Consider the following 17,983-nt stretch of genomic DNA (forward strand, 5'->3'; position numbering starts at 1 on the left):
ATCTTTGTCACGGCTCTGTGTATGTGGCCCACCACTCTTTGTTGTCATCCCAAAACTTTGATTCCTTTTTTAACATAGAATAAGATATTTTCTTTTCTTTTCAATTTTTGCTGTTGTGTTTAGTTCCTTGTTCTTGGTTAAAAAAATGAGTATAGAATCAGAATTAAAAATTAACATGTAGACTTTTAAATATTACTCTCTGGTAAAAAATAAAATTGTAAAACAAGAACTAAGTTGCACCTCTCAATTATTCTCTCTTATGTGCCAAGGAAGTCCTCATTAGAAAAACTGTGGTACACGCAGAATGGATAACTTAAGCAACTAGGTTTCTGCTCATTTGACATTTCCCACAGAGACCAGTAAGATGTGTCTTAATCATTGGTGTTTGGTCATAAGTTAACATAGTACCCCCCATTCTTGAGTGAGCAGTTTTCTAGTGTGATGGAATAAATGAAGAAAGAAGAGGTTCATTGTAACATCAAGAATATGGGGAAAAAATGACTTGGCATTTTATCATATCACTGTATATTGATTTGTGCCTCAGAAAAATTCAATGTGTTTTCTTACAGCTGTGATGTTCAGTTTGCTTGAAAGTAGATAGAAAAGACTTTCAAAAAAGATCTAGTTTTAAGGCTTGCTTTGAAGGCAATGGATACATTTTTATTATTGCCTGCAAATCCATCAAAACATTGAGACTTCTGTAATTATTGATTTTTAATGCATAAGCCAATATAAATTGATATAATGTTGTCTGTATTGAGAAATATTTTTTCTGTGGGAAAACCTAAAATCCTCTTACATGCTAAAACACTTTGATTTATTAACATGTACTATTTAGAGAAGATGAGTTGAAGAGCTATTTAATTAAAATTGTTGACTCAGTCTATTGATATGTTCCAATAATGTTAATGTTTTTTGAAGAATTGGTATTTTCGTAACTGTCATACCTTTCTGTTATACAGGCATATCTGGATTTATTGTGCTTCACTTTAGGGTGCTTCACAGATACTGTGTTTTCAACAAATTGAAGATCATGGCAACCCTGCATTTAGCAAGCCTACTGGTGCCATTTTTTCAGCACCTGTGCTCAGCTCACATCTCTATTTCACTTTTTGCTAATTCCTGCAATATTCCAATCTTTTTCATTATGGTTACATGTGCTAGGGTTACCTGTGATCAGTGATCTGTGATGTTACCGTTGTCCATTGTTATTATTTTGAGACACCAAGAAATGTACCCATATAAACAAACTGATTCAATCAATATTATTTATGTGTGTTCTGACTGCTGTATCCACCAGCTATTTACCATCTCCCTCCCTCTCCTGGGCCTCACTATTCCCTGAAACAAAACAATATTGAAATGCAACCAATTAAGAATCCTACAATGACCTCTAAGTGAAAGGAAGAGTTACATGTCTCTCACTTTCAATAAAAAGAAATGATTAAGCTTAATAAGCAAGGCAGGTCAAAAGCCAAGATAGGTCAGAAGCTGGGTCCCTTGTGTCAAACAGCTAAGTTGTGAATGCTAAGGAAGAGTTCTTGGAGGCAATTAAAAATGCTACTCCAGTTAACACATGAATAATTAGAGAGCAAAACAGTCCTATTGCTGATATGGAGAAAGTCTGAGTGATCGGAATAGAAGATCAAACAAACCACAACACTTTCTTTATCCAAAGCCTAAGCCACAGCAAGCCCTAACTCTTTTCAGTTGTGTGAAAGCTGCAAGGGATGAGGAAGCTGCAGAAGAAAAGTTTGAAGCGAACAGAGGTTGATTCACGAGGTTTAAGAAAAGAAGTCATCTCCATGACATAAAAGTGCAGGGTGAATCAGCAAGTTCTAATATAGAAGCCGCAGCGAGTTATCTGTAAGACCTAGTTAAGGTACTAATGAAAGTAGCTACACTAAACAACAGATTTTCCATGTAGACAAAACAGCCTTAGGTTGGATGAAGATGTCATCTAATACATTCATAGCTAGAGAGAAGATGTCTAGGCCAGGCTTCCAAGCTCCAAAGGTGAGGCTGACCCTTGTTAGGATCTAATGCTGCTGGTGACTTGAAGTTGAAACCAGTGCTCATTTACCATTCTAAAAATGCTTGGGCCCTTAAAAACTATGCTAAGTCTACCGTGCTGTGCTTTAGAAATGGAATAACGAAGACCAGATAACAGCAAATATGTTTATACATGGAATACTGAATAATAATATTCAAACTCACTGTGGAGGCCTACTGCTCAGAAAAAAAAGATTCCTTGCAAAATATTATTGCTCTTTGACAATGTACCTGGTCACCCAAGAGCTCTGATGGTGAGGTACAGGAGGTTAATGTTGTTTTCAAAGCCACTAACACAACATCCATTCTGCAGCCCTTAGATTATGGAGTAATTTCAACGTTCAAGTCTTATTATTTAAGAAATATATCTGGAAGATTGTAGCTTCCCCAGATAGTGATTCCACTGATAAATCTGAGAAAGTATATGGAAAACTTTTTGGAAAGGATACACCATTCTAAATGCCATTAGCCACATTTGTGATTCATGAGAGCAGGTCAAAGTATCAGCATTAACGGGAGTTTGAAAGAAATTGGTTTTATCCTTATGGATGAGTTTGAGGGGTTCAAAATTTTAAGGAGGTAACTACAGAGGTGGTGGAAATAGCAAGAAAACTAGAATTTGAAGTTGAACCTGAAGATGTGACTAAATTGTTGCAATGTCATGATGAAACTTGAATGGATGAAGAGTTATTTCTTATGCATGAACAAAGGAAGTGGTTTCTTGAGGTGGAATCTACTTCTAGACCCTATCTTTCCAATTCCCAGGAACATTGTTGAAATGACAACAAAGGCGTTAGAATACTAAATAAACTGAGTTCATTAACACAGCAGTAGGGTTTTTGAGATAATTGACTCCAATTTTAAAGAAGTTCTACTTTGGGTAAAATGCTATCAAACACCATGTCATGAGAGATATGGAGAAATATTTTATGAAAGGAAGAGTCAGTCGATGTGGCAAACTTCACTGTTGTCTTCTTTTAAGAAATTACCAAAGCCACCCTAACCTTCAGCAACTGTGACCCTGATCAGTTAGCAGCCATTGAGGCAAGACATTTCACTAGCAAAAATATAAAAATGTGCTGAAAGCTCAGATCAATAAAGTATTTTTAAATTAAGGTATGATATTTTGTTTTAGACATAATGCTATTGCACACTTAATAGATTACAATATAGTGTGAACATAACTATTATATGTATTGAAAAACCGCAAAATTTGTGTGATTCACTTTATTGCAATATTTGCTTTATTGTGGTAGTATGGAACTGAACTTGCAATATCTCTGATGTATGCCTGTATACACAATCTGATCTATATCCCCCCAAACAAGTAAGGTTTTCTATAAACTCTACTACATATAAAAAAAAGTTCTTTTACATAATCAGTTGAGTAATAGCCTGATTATAAGACGCTGTCAGTGAATCACAAATAATTAGTAGGTAGCTTAGAAATGAAATGAAAAATAGAAATTTTTCTCACTTTTGCAATGTAATCATTAATATTTTGTGATCATTTACTTAATCAGACTTTTAAAATCATATATCAACAGTTATTTATATGGTAATGGTATCAGCAAACTAAAAAATGTATTAAAGGCACTGATTTAATCATTTTTAATAGGAATAAAATTATAATGAAAAATTATTCTGACAGAAGTGTTTTTAACAATTACATTTCCCTGGCAAATCCATTTGAAAGTGCCACTTAACTTTTTAGAGATATTTTATGAGCTGTAATCATTTTGATTCAACACCTACTGAGTCCATAGCATATGCTGGACACCTGGGTGAGCATGGGTGTGTAATGGGCTCTTCACCAAGGAATTTCCCTGTATTGGAAACTGAAATTGGCAGACATGTCTAGTGAGGGCCTTAAGAGAGGCAAAAACAGATTACTCTGGGAGCCAAAGTAGAGAGAGGTCATATTTGGGCAACAGATAAATAAAATTCATCAGGTAGGTGACATTTGAAATGGACATTAATGTATTCATAGAGTTTTTACAGATACAGATCAATGTGATGACTAAAGAAATATTTCATGCCAGAAATATTTTCTCTAGCAGATTTACCAATCTCTTGGAGGTATTCATATGTTCCTAGAGAAACAATGCTCTTTCTTCAGATGAATCTTTTATGGAAGTATTACATATAAAACTTGTTGAAGTGCATTAGTTTCAATCAAGAAGGATGGAAAGCGCGAGATCTGGATTCTCCATCTTCATTTTTTTCATGATTTGCCACAACTAACTGTTTTTTTTTTTTTTTTTTTAATCAGCCTCTCTGTGGATATATGCTATAATTTGAAATAGCAGATTTATGTTATAATATAATCCTTGGAAAGCATGACAACTATTGTTTTAATAATAAATAGATATTACAGAAAGTAAAGCTAAAATCAATTATATTGGCTCATAGGAATATATGAATTTGCAGTTCAGTGCTTTTTAAGGAGAAGGGAAGGGTTCACTACATGAGAAGGTTTTTATTGGAATCTCCAGAAAGGTATGAGATTTTTTCTTTTTGGCATTAATACAAGAGGACTTATAAAAATGAGTAACATTGAGGTCAAATGTAGCTCCAGGTGAGTAGTGCAAAATGTGACAGAAATGATAATCTGGGGCCTGGGTTGCTAGACTGGCACATGTGGTTGAACAGGTTATATTCTTCATGACTCAAGAATTTGTCATTCACAGCTGGCTATGGCACAGTCTTGAACAGAGCATCATGAGCAGCTGTTCAGGATGACCATGCAAGTGAGGATGCTGCATTTAATTTGGATAGCAATAGAAAACATTTGAATTTTCTTTCAGGCCTGAGAATTATATAGTTGCTGTTGGACCTTAAGGAAATTAATCTTTCAGTGTTTTGTAAAATGGTTCATATTCCAGAAACATGAATGTAGAATATTCCAAATGTCTGTTAGAAGAATGAACTGTGTTTGTCATTTTTTAGAAGAGAGAGAACAAAGCAAAAATGACTCACATTTTCTCAGGTGCCCAGAAGAATTGTTGTACCTTGATGGAAATAGAAAGGTCATGTTTATAGTAATTGGGACAGGGTAAGAGACAGAATTAATTCTATATTGAACATTTCAAATTATTATGAATAATTTTGTTATACTAAATGGACAGTTGGCTATACTTCTTCCTCCGAGGCTTTATTTTTCTTTGTTTTTTTCTCCTCTTTTAGGCTGAAGTCATCGATGTGAGTTATGGAATGGCAGATGATTTAAAAAGGATTAGGAAAATAAAAAATGTAACAAATCAGATCGCACTCCTGAAATTAGGAAAATTGCCACTGCTTTATAAGGTTGGTCCAATGGCTGTTATTCAGTGGTTGGGTGAATATTTTACCTTGTTTTGTTGGAATTATACGCCTTTGTGAATGTGGAGTGTGTGTGTGTGCATATAGGTGTGTGAGAGAGAGAAGGGGAGAGAAAGAGAGAGGTAGAGAGTATCACAGAAAGATGGCTTTTCAACATTAGAACACTTTAAATTAAGATACTTAAGAAAAATCTATTTATGCCCTTATTTCTTTAGCGAGAAAATACCTTAAGTCAGGTAACATTGAGTTTGTGGGACCTTAATAAAATTGGCATACTCTTCATAATGGTACCTATCTGGAATAGTGAAAAATGAGAAACATGTTATCTTCATCTTATGAAATATGTGAAACTTCTATTATCAGATGGACTAATTATCATGTCCTCTATGTTATCTAGATGATTTACACCCTTTAGTGATTATTTTGTCAACTATATAACTATGGTTACTAACTGCGATCAGGAGTTTAATTAAAATAGAATATGCTAAGAGAAGCAGAATTTTGATTTATTTTATTTGGATGGAAGTTTATTGACACTTATCCACAGATACATTTACATAATTAAAGCAGCTCAATCTAAGTTTCTGAAGATGAACCACCACAGTAGATAGCCACTACTGCTAATTCTCACTTCATTTCCTTTTTCTATTAAAAAAAAAAAAAAAGGTTAGTGTTGTTATGTCAGCAGAACTCTCTGGTTCTGAAGATATATTGGATTTCTCCTCATTCAACCTTAAATGAGCTTTGCTAATTCCCAGGTCCAAAAGCATTTCCAGGAATCTTTTGGCACACTCTATTAGGAAACTAGAGAACATCCTATGTCTTTTTTTTTATTATCTTCCAATAATACTCTTATCCTTAAGTCGGTGTTTAATAGTAGATTAGACAGGCCAGAATTTTAAGATACTCTTGAAAACAGAATATACAGTGATCTTAAATTTTTAATTTTTGCTGGATAAATTTTAATATGTATTAAATGCCTTAAAATAATCATATTTTGACCCAGAAATTCCTGTTCAATCAATGTATTCTAAGGTTGGGGTTGGGGTGGAGGGCGGGAAAACAGAGGTGATAAACATAGTGATAACCAATGATGTGACAAAATATTAGAAATGATATATACATCCAGTTTAGTATTTGAAAATCATGCTGCCGTTATACAGCTGAATATGGTATAACAATTTGATGTAAAGGAGAATATTTAATGACGTGTAAAAATCTTCATAAATCAAACAAGAGATCAAGAGAACATTTATAATAATTATAATACTAATGATTTTATTATTGCCTGTGAAGGTAACATTATTAATGACATGTGCTAGAAATTTTCTAAGTATTTAAAAAATGTATTATCATATTAATCTTCAAAAGAATCATATTGTTGAGATAGGGACTATTATTATCTTCAGATTATAAATGAAGTAAGACACAAAAAGAAAAAGTGACTGGCTCAAAGACAAAGAGCTAGTTAAGTGAAACAGTCAGGCTTTCAACCGAGGCAGTCTCATTTCAGATGCCAAGTCTTGAATGTGTATGTATACTTGTGTGTGTGGGGGGGGGCTGGAGTGGGGGGAGCTAGAATATATCAATAGATAGAGAATTAAGAGGTTAAATTAGAATTTTTAGTTAGGATTCCCTGATAAAGAAAAGTGAACATTTCAAAGTTAGCTACCAAACATCAATATTTTAAAGGAAATAATTAAAAATAGGTTAGACTATTAAACCTATCACTCATATCTGAGGTAGAAAAGGTTTGGAGACTGTGGGGAGAGGATTTTACGAAGAGGAATTTTGGAGAGATTTATGGTAAGTTCCACTGCATGCCTGGTGACTGGGGCTTCAATGGAACCACATGGAGGGCTTAATGTATGTCCCCTGCAATGTGGGGGACATGGTAGAATGGTGTCTGATTTTATTTGAGAAGCCTAAAGGTAAGGGATGGGTTTGCTAAGCATTTAATAAATAAATACAAAAAAATATATGTGTGTTGAGATTGGCCTGCATCCCGTGAATTGGGAGCAGAAAAGTATACATGCGTTTCCCATGGGTCAGTCATAAGCACATGTGACACAGAGCCAGTGTGGTCTGCCTTCACACCTGTACTAAAATTGCCACTTGTAATGGTGACTCATTAGACAGTGACCAGCCAGATTAAAGTGCCATTTGTCTAGATCAAGTAAATTGCAGTAGGTACTGCTTCAGTTTATTCACAAATGCCCAGGAGATCCAAAGGTAGCTTTAAACATCTGTGAGCCCCAGAACATGTGAAGCTCCTGTAGGACAAGCACAGTAACATAAAGAATCTAATTTGTTTTCAGATTTCATCTCATACACAAATGCATTGTGTAATCAAGGCAATGTTTGATATCAAGAGGTGAGATGTTTTGTACTAGATAACCTAGGTATTTTATAGATAGAAGAAATCATTTACATGTATAGGCTAAAAATAGAAATATTGCCTAAAATAATAAGACTTTAAAATCACAAAATATTTAACATAAATTAATAATCCTTTGAATAAAATTTGGCCTTCTAGTAAAAGACATGAACTACAGTTATTAGGACAGAAATCCATGTATTTAAAAATGTATATTGCTTAGGCCAATGCCTAACTCAGTTTATTTAAACCATCTAAGTTATGTTTACTATGTTCAAAAGCTCGTTGATTTAGGATTCTGAAATAGTTTGGCAGAAGAAAAAGTCTACATGCATGTAATATAAAATATTCATTAAAATAATAAACAGTTCAGTAAAAAAAAAAAAAAAAAGAAAAAAAAAAAAGAAAAATCCTACCCACTGAGCCTCTAATTTCTAACCCTTGTCCAACAACAGATAGGTAAGAGTATAGTTAATACGTGGGGAAGGAAATAACAGACCACATCCCTTTCCCCAAAAGGAGACCTGAGCTGCTGGAGGGGTAAGAATATACAATTTTAAATCAAGAGTAAGAGTAGAATTTTGATCATGATGAGGCTAGGAAACCTAATTACTTATTTAAGACTACTAACTCAAATCGATTATAGGACTTTTATTATTAACAATAGTCAGAGTAATAGTAGGACAGTCCAACTTTTATGTAGATGTTTCAGTAGAAATGAACCTCTATGGATATTTTTAAAAGGGTAATGGGAAACAAAGTTCTATTGCTTTTGGTACATTACATGAATCTTGCTTGTTCAACCTTCCAGTGACAAAAAATGTGCGTGGTAGGGGCCAATTATATAACTGGTTAGACAGAATTATGGATAGTTTCTCCTTTTCCTTTGTTTTGCATTTCTAAATGTTCTATAATTGTTGTGTATTTATTTTGTATACAGAAATAAGCTTTTGAAGATTCAGGTTAAAATATAACCATTGTAATTTTTTCTAACCTGGCCGGTCATGGTGGCTCACACCTGTAATGCCAGCACTTTTGGATCACGTAAGCCCAGGAGTTCAAGACCAGCCTGGCCAACATGGCAAAACCTTGTCTCTACCAAAAATACACAAATTAGCTGGGTGTGGTGGCATGCGCCTATAATGTCAGCTATTCAGGTGACTGAGGCACGAGCATCGCTTGAACCCAGGAGACGGAGGTTATAGCGAGCCAAGATTTCGCCACTGAACTCCAGCCTGGGTGACAGACTGAAACTCCATCAAAAAAAAAAAAAAAAAAAAAAAAAATTCTAACCGTGCTCACAGGTCAAATAAAGCAAGTATAAACCTTCACCAGTGTATAATGGATTAAAATAAAGCAAGTTTCTTCCTATTTGCTACAGATAATATTTACATTACAAAACCCTTTGACTGTATCTACAAAGTAGTGGGTTAGTGGTTTATCTGGAATAGAGCACAGTTATAAAGATCCTGATATCATTTTCCCTGATAATTTCCCTTCTAGGCCTATTAAATAAATTTAACAAAAATTTCTGTGTAGAATGCCCCTTGAGACAGAGCCTTGCCACAAACTTGGCATTGTCTTCTAGAAAGAGGAGACAGGATATCCTCTCTTCAACCTTTTAATTTCCATTCTAGCCATCTCTTCTGTTTTCTGTAGATTGTCGCAGAGATTTGGGGGAACTCATTGCTGCCGTATCTGTTAATATACATTCCATTGGTAAGAAAAAGGAAGCATGTATTAAACATAGTTATACAGCATGACTGCAGCCAAATTTGCTTCAACTATCCATCAAATATATTCTGGAGCTAACATTCAGAAATGAGGTAAAATGTAATTCAGTTGGGTTGAAAAAGGCAGAAGACCAACAGATTTCTTTATGAATCATAACAACTAGTCATGATTCTAAATGAGCATTTGGTCTGGGAACATGCAGCTGAATGAGTAAAGAGAAGTTCATTTTATTTTGGCTGTGCAGTAGTTACTAAATCAGAGTTTAAAAATGAATTTGGGAGGGAATCTCTACATCTGAGCTAGGGAGGGCAAAGGGGAAGCATAATTATGATATTAAATTATTAGATTATCTCTTGAAATGAGGAGAAAAATAATCTGCAGTCCTGAAGGAGGAGATCTCATTAGTTTGATCATAAATACTAAGAATGTATGTAATTTAATCTCTAGGAAGAGATTGATGAGAAAATCCCAACATTACAAGGTAGGAACTATGAACTGCAAATAGCTTTCAGATATGTGCTGTGAAATACATATCTTGCTGCAGAAAAAGAGTCAACCAAGTTCCCCGGGTATAGTTGTGTGCTAGTTTCCTTAGGCTGAAGCCTTGGAGGAAAGGCTTTAGGTTCATTTTAGCTATGTATTTATAACAGTTTATTTTATGGGAGAGTGCTTTAAACATTTAAACTTTCAGACAAAACATTAATTTGTCACTATGTACTCAGGTTTCTCTCTGACAACCTGACACATAGTAAAACAGATACAGAGACCCTCACAAATTCCCAAACTGCAGAATAGCACTTTAGTATGGAAATTAATTTTGTAAAATGCAATAAAAGCATTTGACTTTCTACCTAGGATCATTTCTACCAGAAGCCATAATAACAAAAAGTTACTGTGTACTAGAGGACAACTAGAAATCAAGTAAATCCCTCTGAAACATGGAGGTTGGGCTATTGTGTAAATCCACAGTACGTATCAGCTCCCTTTCCTGTAGAAGTCAATTTTGTGTGCAGTAAAATTACAGATGAATATATATCTTCATTAATTATGCCATTTGTGCATAAATTACACAAAAAATCCAAAAACTCTGTTTTTTTTTTTGTAAATGCAGTAATATACATCACTACCTAGCACTTTGTGTAATATACTAAGATATTAGTCAATATTAGCTAGCTTTTTTATTATTCTTATACATTTTTCATTCTTATAATGACAATTTTAAAGGTCCAGAAATCCAAATGATTTCGTAGTTTCCTACAAATGAAACATTTTCTATGTATTCATCAGATAAGATTTATATTTTAATATAAATACAAAGTAGTATAAGCAAATGGCTTTTAGATATGTGACTTGACATCTACATATCGTTGTCCCTTATTGGGCCAGTATATAACTTCAGCACTGCTGAAGTCCATAAAGCATGCTTAGACAGACAAGCCTTTGGAAAGAGCCTGGAGAAAAATGAGAGATAGGAAATGAGAGATGTTATTTTTTGTACTTTCAAGTAAATTGCTTCTTGCAAATTAGGGAGGAGTAGCATTATTTAAACAAAAGCAGAGGATACTCTGAATTTCAAACACAACTTAATCCAGAAAATAATTAAATTTAAAATATTGAGTTAGAGGGTTAGTGAGAAAATATTTATATATATAGGTGATTTACAGTCAATAGTCAATGAATGGACAATGGGAAGATCAATAAGAAATCCTCTAGTTTAGGCAGCTAAAGTTAATGCTGAGATATACTACATTTTGATGGCTTATCTTACATGAAGCATTTGCATACTGGTGATATTTGCTGAACGAAAAGTTTCATTTATTCTGATCTCCTTTTTGTTTCCCTTAAAAACATTTGTTCAATCCAAATGATAATTGCAGTCAAAAGAATATTGTTTTATTTATTCTGATTATTAGAAACCAACATTTACTCTACTTTTCTTGTGGTAGAAGTTGGTGGAACTCTATTTTTTTCTTTCCCAAAAATAAAATCTGTAGAGGCATTTAATTAGTTAGCATTAAAGATATATGGTGCCTAATACAAAAAAGAAAATCAATATTTTTACAGATAAAACACTCACATTATGTGAGTGTGTGTGTGTGTGTGTGTGTGTGTGTGTGTGTGTGTGTGTAGGAGCTGTATGTATGAGCACTGATATGGCCTAACATAATGTGGCAGTGGGGCCATAGGAAAGAAGAGAAAGACAGCTTTCCAATTAAAGCTTTTGATACATTATAATTTTCCCTGATATGAATGAACTGAAGAAATCTCTTTAAGTGACATTCTATGAATATTTTAGATGAAAGCAAATATCTAATTCAGTGTCATGAATGATATTTTTACATATGATCTGTATAGGAAGGCACACTTGCCTCTTTTTTATTAAGACAATTTTTGAAGATATTTTCTGAAAGAATTAAAAGAAAACACTATCTCGGTACTTTAAAAGAATATGCTTGTTCATTGAATAATTTAATGGGGCACTTCTTACCTAATTCTCAGAAGTAATTACAAAAAAAAAAAAACCAATGCCTCCATCTTTTGTGATTCTAAGACTCCAGATCTGCTCCATTTGTCATGGAAAACATGGTCAGTGCTAGAATACAAAATTGGAAAATAGTATTTTAATGTATTTGAAAGCTAAATCTGCTGTTGTTTTCTAATCAGACTACTTTCTATTTTCCAATGGCTGAAGTAAGTTATTTTTTAAATGATTTAAACCAAATATTACTATATCTACAAAAGGTATTTTTTGTTGAGATACAGGTTCAAACATGAGTTATAATATAAAGACTTTAGACTGTGTCATTATTCTGCAATTCAGCAATCAAACTTTTAAAAAGTAAGTTTAGCACAAGAATAATTGAATGTTTCAACTTCTTTTCCTGTTTTTAAAGTGTTTTTCATGGCTTAAAACCAAATAAAAGGATGTCTACAAATCTTCAAAGTCTGTCAAGAATTGACTGCATAATTTAGAAGTCGTGCATGTGTTTTGCCTACATGAAAATATAATTTAATTATACTTTTGGACCATTTGAAAATTGTGACATCATAGCAAATGACATCATGTATCAGAAGAGTTGATTTTTGCATATTTCTTATTGTAATATAGTTGGCATTCATAATCCCCATGTTTTTATACAAAGTTAACAATATTAAATAAAGGTGCTGAGCATCCTGTTTTTCCTAATTAAATGTTATAACATAAATTAAGCAAAGTTAGATAGCAAGGAAGAGCGAGAGAAAACAGTGATGGAGAGATGAAGAAAAGAAGGGAGGAAGGGAAAGAAACAGCAGCTAATTCCTTCTTTATAGTTTGCCCCCTAAAACTATCCATGTTTCAGAAATATTTTTATATGTATTATATAGCCCTCTAACATTTGAAACAGTAAGCTTTAGATATATTTTGATCTAAACTTTTTGGCAATTACTTGGACTTATCAATATAGATGTCTGCTATGGTTTTTTTGTGCTAATACTGACCTCTCCTTTCACATTTTAGCTTTTCCCTCTTCCTCTGTGTCTGGTTAAAAATGTCCATTTTTCCTCCTGTTGATGGCTTCACAGCCCTTCCAATCTTCTGTATTGCTATCTGCTCAACTTGTAACTCATTTTAAATAGTGAAACACAGCATTGCAGGATGCAAGAATGGGAGAAACGAACTCAAGTTCAAGCTCTTCTACTTCATAGTTATGTGAACATAGAATATTACTGAACCCCACTGAAGTCACACAAGTTTTTTCTTATTTTTTATTTTTTTGGTTTTCAAAATCTCTGTATTGATGATAAAAATACTCTCAATCCATAAGGTTGTGTGAAGATTAAATATGAAAATCCATGCATGATAAATTATTAGTAAATATTAAATATTATAATTTGTATGAAGCCCTTAATATCTGTATGAGGTTCTAAAGAGAAAGGGCATGAATTTAATGATGGAGAAATGTGACAGCTCACTCAAACATGCAAAACTAAACTGAAGGTAATAATATACTTATTTAATAAATCCATTACAGAAAAGTATTAGTCTCTCAAGATGGCACCTTTGTGTTATTCAGCACTAAGGATTATGTTGGTGCCATGTAGCATAATTTGATCTTTGAGTTAAACAAAAAAATTGAAGTCTTCAAGTTGTTTTTGTGGAATAAGACAGATATAAATAAATGAAGAAATTGATGTTAAAAACAAATATAACTTGACTTTAAATTAAGGAGAAATATAAATAATGTCATAACAAGATAGTACGTGCTTTAGATTTTTACATCCTTCAGTGTTTACTTTTATGCATATACTTTTTATTAAGGTGATGGAATTATGTAATATTAAGAAAACAATATTTTTTAAAAAATTTAAACTATATGACATTTATAGAATAGTTGTATTCTAATACAAATTTTAATTTCTTTTCCAAAGTTGAGATGTCTTGTACGGTTCCCAAAAACCATATCACAAAATTGTGTATATCATGTAATTGCCCTATATCATAAAGTTGTAAAAAATAATTGAAATAATATAATACATGTAAGTACTCAACACAATGCCTGGCACATACTAAACACTCCCCAAAAGTCAGCTGACTTTTAATTTAATCATATGGAAAGGTTTTTATCAAGAACTATATTTTCTCCTTGGAATATATTTTCTGAGTGGTTACTATTCTATGGACTCAAATTTTAAGTTTTGTCATTTGCTAAATGGTAGAACCCCTGGTCTGTTTTAAGTTAAAACTCAGAACTTCAAGGTTTACATTTATTTCAGGAATGATTATGATGTTGAAATTTTAGTTCATTATTTTCTTATGTATTTCAGTTTAGAATATCCTAAAACTGACTTTGTGATTTAGCATAGTTACTTTCATTTCTGTATTGATATTTCATAGGTAAGATGGGTGCTTAAGAAACAAACAAATAAATAAATCCTTAGTTCTATGCCAATGGAGTTTTAAAAGAATTAACTTGAAGTTCAATTACTAGTCACTATATATATGGCCCTAAGTTCTCGCTCATTTTCTCTCTTTTTGTCTGACTGTCTCTTGATAAATATAACTTAATTATTACTATCTTGCTTAAGAACACATTGGTAAGGAGTATTAGGTAGCAGTTTGAAGTTTACTGATCTGTCACTATAAAATATGTGGAGGCAGAATTAAATTACTTTTGGAAGGAAACATTACTGAGAATTTAATATCTGTTTGGGAAAAAAGTATTTCTCCCTAAAACTTATGTAATTAAGATTGTATCTGCACAATGTATGTGGTTTTGAAATCAATCAATGTCTTATTTTTGTAACAAATTAAGCTTTAATAAGCTATAAAAACTTAAATCTATACAAACAGAAAATATTTTCAATTGAACTTTGAAGACAATATACACTCAATAAAATATTTTAATAAGCAACTGCTAATATATGTTAATTTATCCTCATAAATATTCATTAAATTGCTTTTTAACTGAAAATATATATTTGCTATATTTATGCAAACACTATTGGGACAGGTTTAGAGCTCATATATTATAGTTGAGAATAAAGCTTTTGTAGTTTTAATATTGAGCAGTTGAAAAAAAAAGCCTTCATATTGCAGGTTAAAAAGTTAATTCTCATTTACCAGAGTTGCATTTTAAAATTTCATTAAGTCTATGTAATTTTATTTTGTATATTTTCTCTCATATTGCATTTTAGAATACACCCAGTAATCTCATTTATTTTAAATTTCTTATGAATTTTCTTAAATTAATAAATACATAATTACTCGAATATTATAACCATCTAACATCTTAATTATTTAAATATTTTAATCATCTAATATTTAAATCTAAACATGCAACACAAAATTTTAATCAACATTGGAATAATTTTTCATTTTAGATCAATTTTTATTGAAAAATTAGGAAAAGTTAGATTATATAACCTAGAAATATACACAGTATAGTAGAAGACTTTAAATTTTGCCTGATATTCATAATTAAGGAAGAACTACCAGAAAATCCTTCAGATAAATTTATATTTGTTCTTCAAGATTTAGTTCTAATTTCCCTCTTGTTTCATTCTAAATCTCCTTACCTTGTTAGCTTGTTAAAATTACTGTTCCCTACCATTCAGTGAAGAACTAGTGTGCTTGTGCTTCATAAGTAGATAACATACTCCTATTAAACTTCTTTTATAATTCTTATACAAAGATAATTTTCAGGAAGTTGTAGGGTAAATTTCATCGTATATAAACATGAGTCATTGAATGAAATTCAGAAATAACTCTTATAGTTCCAACAAGGCATGCTTGCCTGACATTTTTCCAATACCCACATTAATGATGGTTTTAATATAACTTATTTGTTTATAATAATAGCATATCTATAATTAGATAATAGTACAACCTGGTGATGGTATTATGGATATTAAAACACCTGTGATATAATCCAATATTGTATTCCTATTCTGTTAAAATGGACAATTTTGATACTTTGCTTTCTCTTACATTTTGACTATTATCAAACCTTATAATTGGTTTTATAAATTTTAAAAGTTCAAAGCTTTCTTAGCTTTAGAGTAAAACTAGTAAAATAAAAAGGTGTACTATTTGGTCAATTAAAATACAATTGGCCCTTCTTCCAATTGTACCATTAATATAACAGTCAGGCAAGCATTATTGTAGCTATTTCAAATCTTTGCTTAATGAGAAAATTTCTGTGATTTCTACAGAAGGTTATTGGCAAAACATATATAAAGGTATTTTCCTTGTGGTTTTAAAAAATTATTACTATGACTTACTATATGTGTAAGATTTTTTCCTTTGTTTTGGGTGGCTTTATAAATTGTGTGCTCTAATTGATTATAAAACATGTAGATCCAATCCACATTAAAAATAAGGATCATACCCTAATAAGGCAAATGCTTAGTTGTAGCCAATTAAGTCATTTTTTTTTACCTTTGCATTCAGCTTTATAAAAACCCTCTGTTCACATTGCTAACTCAGAGCTCCCCAACCTTCTTCAGTTTTGAGTAATGCATGACTCAAAAATCAATTTATGCTCAAATAAACTCTGTTAAATTTATTTCATCTGAAGTTTTTCCTTTTAAAAAGACAGTTTATATCAGGATAATACTGATTTAGTATCCTTCACGTTGGAAAGTGGGTGAGAATATAATATCTGAGGATGGGAGTAGGGACAAAAAGAGGTAACTAGAGACATTCTTTACAGTTCTTACATAAGAGGTCTTCATGTGTACATTTGCGTCATGTGTACACGAGAGGTCTCCATGTGTACATTTGTTTATACTTAAAATGATTTCCAACCTCACATCCCATGGGTAGAGAATCTGAACAGTTATATGGGATTTGAGTCCCAGCTCTACTATTTAATTGCTATAAGTCAGTAGTCAAACTTTTTAAACGTTCTAAGACTTCATTTCATCCTTGTAAAACCAGTATAAGGATAGTGTTGTCTTCATATCACCTAGCCTTTAGTAACTGTTCAATAAACATTTATTATATTGTTATTGTTTTGTAACCATGATAAGAAACAGTTCCTACTTTCACTGAAGATGTTTTAAAACATAGTTACTTGAATAATACAGGCATGAATCACTTAACAAAGGGGATACATTCTGAGAAATGCCTCATTAGATGATTTCCTTGTTGTGCCAGTATCATGGAGTGTACTTACACAAACTTAGATGGTATAGCCTACTATGTATCTAGTCTATATGGTATAGCCTATTGCTCCCAGAATACAGATATTGCTGTACTGAACACTTCAGGCAATTATAATATAGTAGTAAGTACTTGTGTATCTAAACATCTCTAAACAGAAAAAGTACATAAAAATATTATATAAAAGAGAAAAACTGGTATACCTATAGAGGGCACATATCAAAAAAGAAAAAGTAGAGCTTTTCCTTTTTTAATAATAAATTAAGCTTAGATTACTATAGCTTTTTTATTTTATAAACTTTTGACCTTTTTAAACTTTTCAACTCTTGTAATTAACACTTAGCTTAAAACACATTGCACACCTGACAAAAATATTTTTGTTTGTATCCTTGTTCTATAGAAGCACTTTTCTATTTTTAATAATTTATTTTTTTTTAAACTTTTTGGTTAAAAACTAAGAAACACAGACACATTAGCCAAGGCCTACAAAGGGTCAGGATCATCAGTATCACTGTCTTCCACCTCCATGTCTTGTCCCACTGGAAGTTTTGCAGAGACAATAACATGCATGGAGCTGTCGTGTCCAATGATAACAATACCTTCTTCTGAAATGCCTCCTGAAAGATCTGGCCTGAGGTTGTTTTACAGTTAACTGTTTTAATTTTATTTTTTTTTCTTTTTTTTTTTTTTTTGAGATAGAGTCTTCCTCTGTCACCCAGGCTGAAATGCAGTGGCATGATCTCAGCTCACTATAACCTCTGCCTTGCAGGTTCAAGTAATTCTCTTGCCTCAGCCTCCCAAGTAGCAAGGAATACAGATGTGTGCCACCATGCCTGACTATTTTTTGTATTTTC

At 32.3% G+C, this 17,983-nt stretch overlaps 1 protein-coding gene across 8 annotated transcripts in view; it reads left to right on the forward strand.

Moving 5' to 3' along the window:
- NAALADL2 (N-acetylated alpha-linked acidic dipeptidase like 2) overlaps positions 1-17,983 on the forward strand; it is a 1,467,871-nt gene that overhangs the window by 886,632 nt on the left and 563,256 nt on the right. For 6 of the 8 annotated variants that reach the window (XM_065540193.2, XM_065540194.2, XM_045385070.3 and 3 more), the window contains one exon: positions 5,239-5,358. The exons of the other annotated variants lie outside the window; for them this stretch is intronic. In XM_065540193.2, coding sequence (XP_065396265.1) covers positions 5,239-5,358 — 120 coding nt within the window. The remainder of the gene's footprint in view (positions 1-5,238; positions 5,359-17,983) is intronic. 8 annotated transcript variants of the gene reach the window in all.

This window comes from Macaca fascicularis, chromosome 2 (genome assembly GCF_037993035.2).
Source record: "Macaca fascicularis isolate 582-1 chromosome 2, T2T-MFA8v1.1".
NCBI lineage: Eukaryota > Metazoa > Chordata > Mammalia > Primates > Cercopithecidae > Macaca > Macaca fascicularis.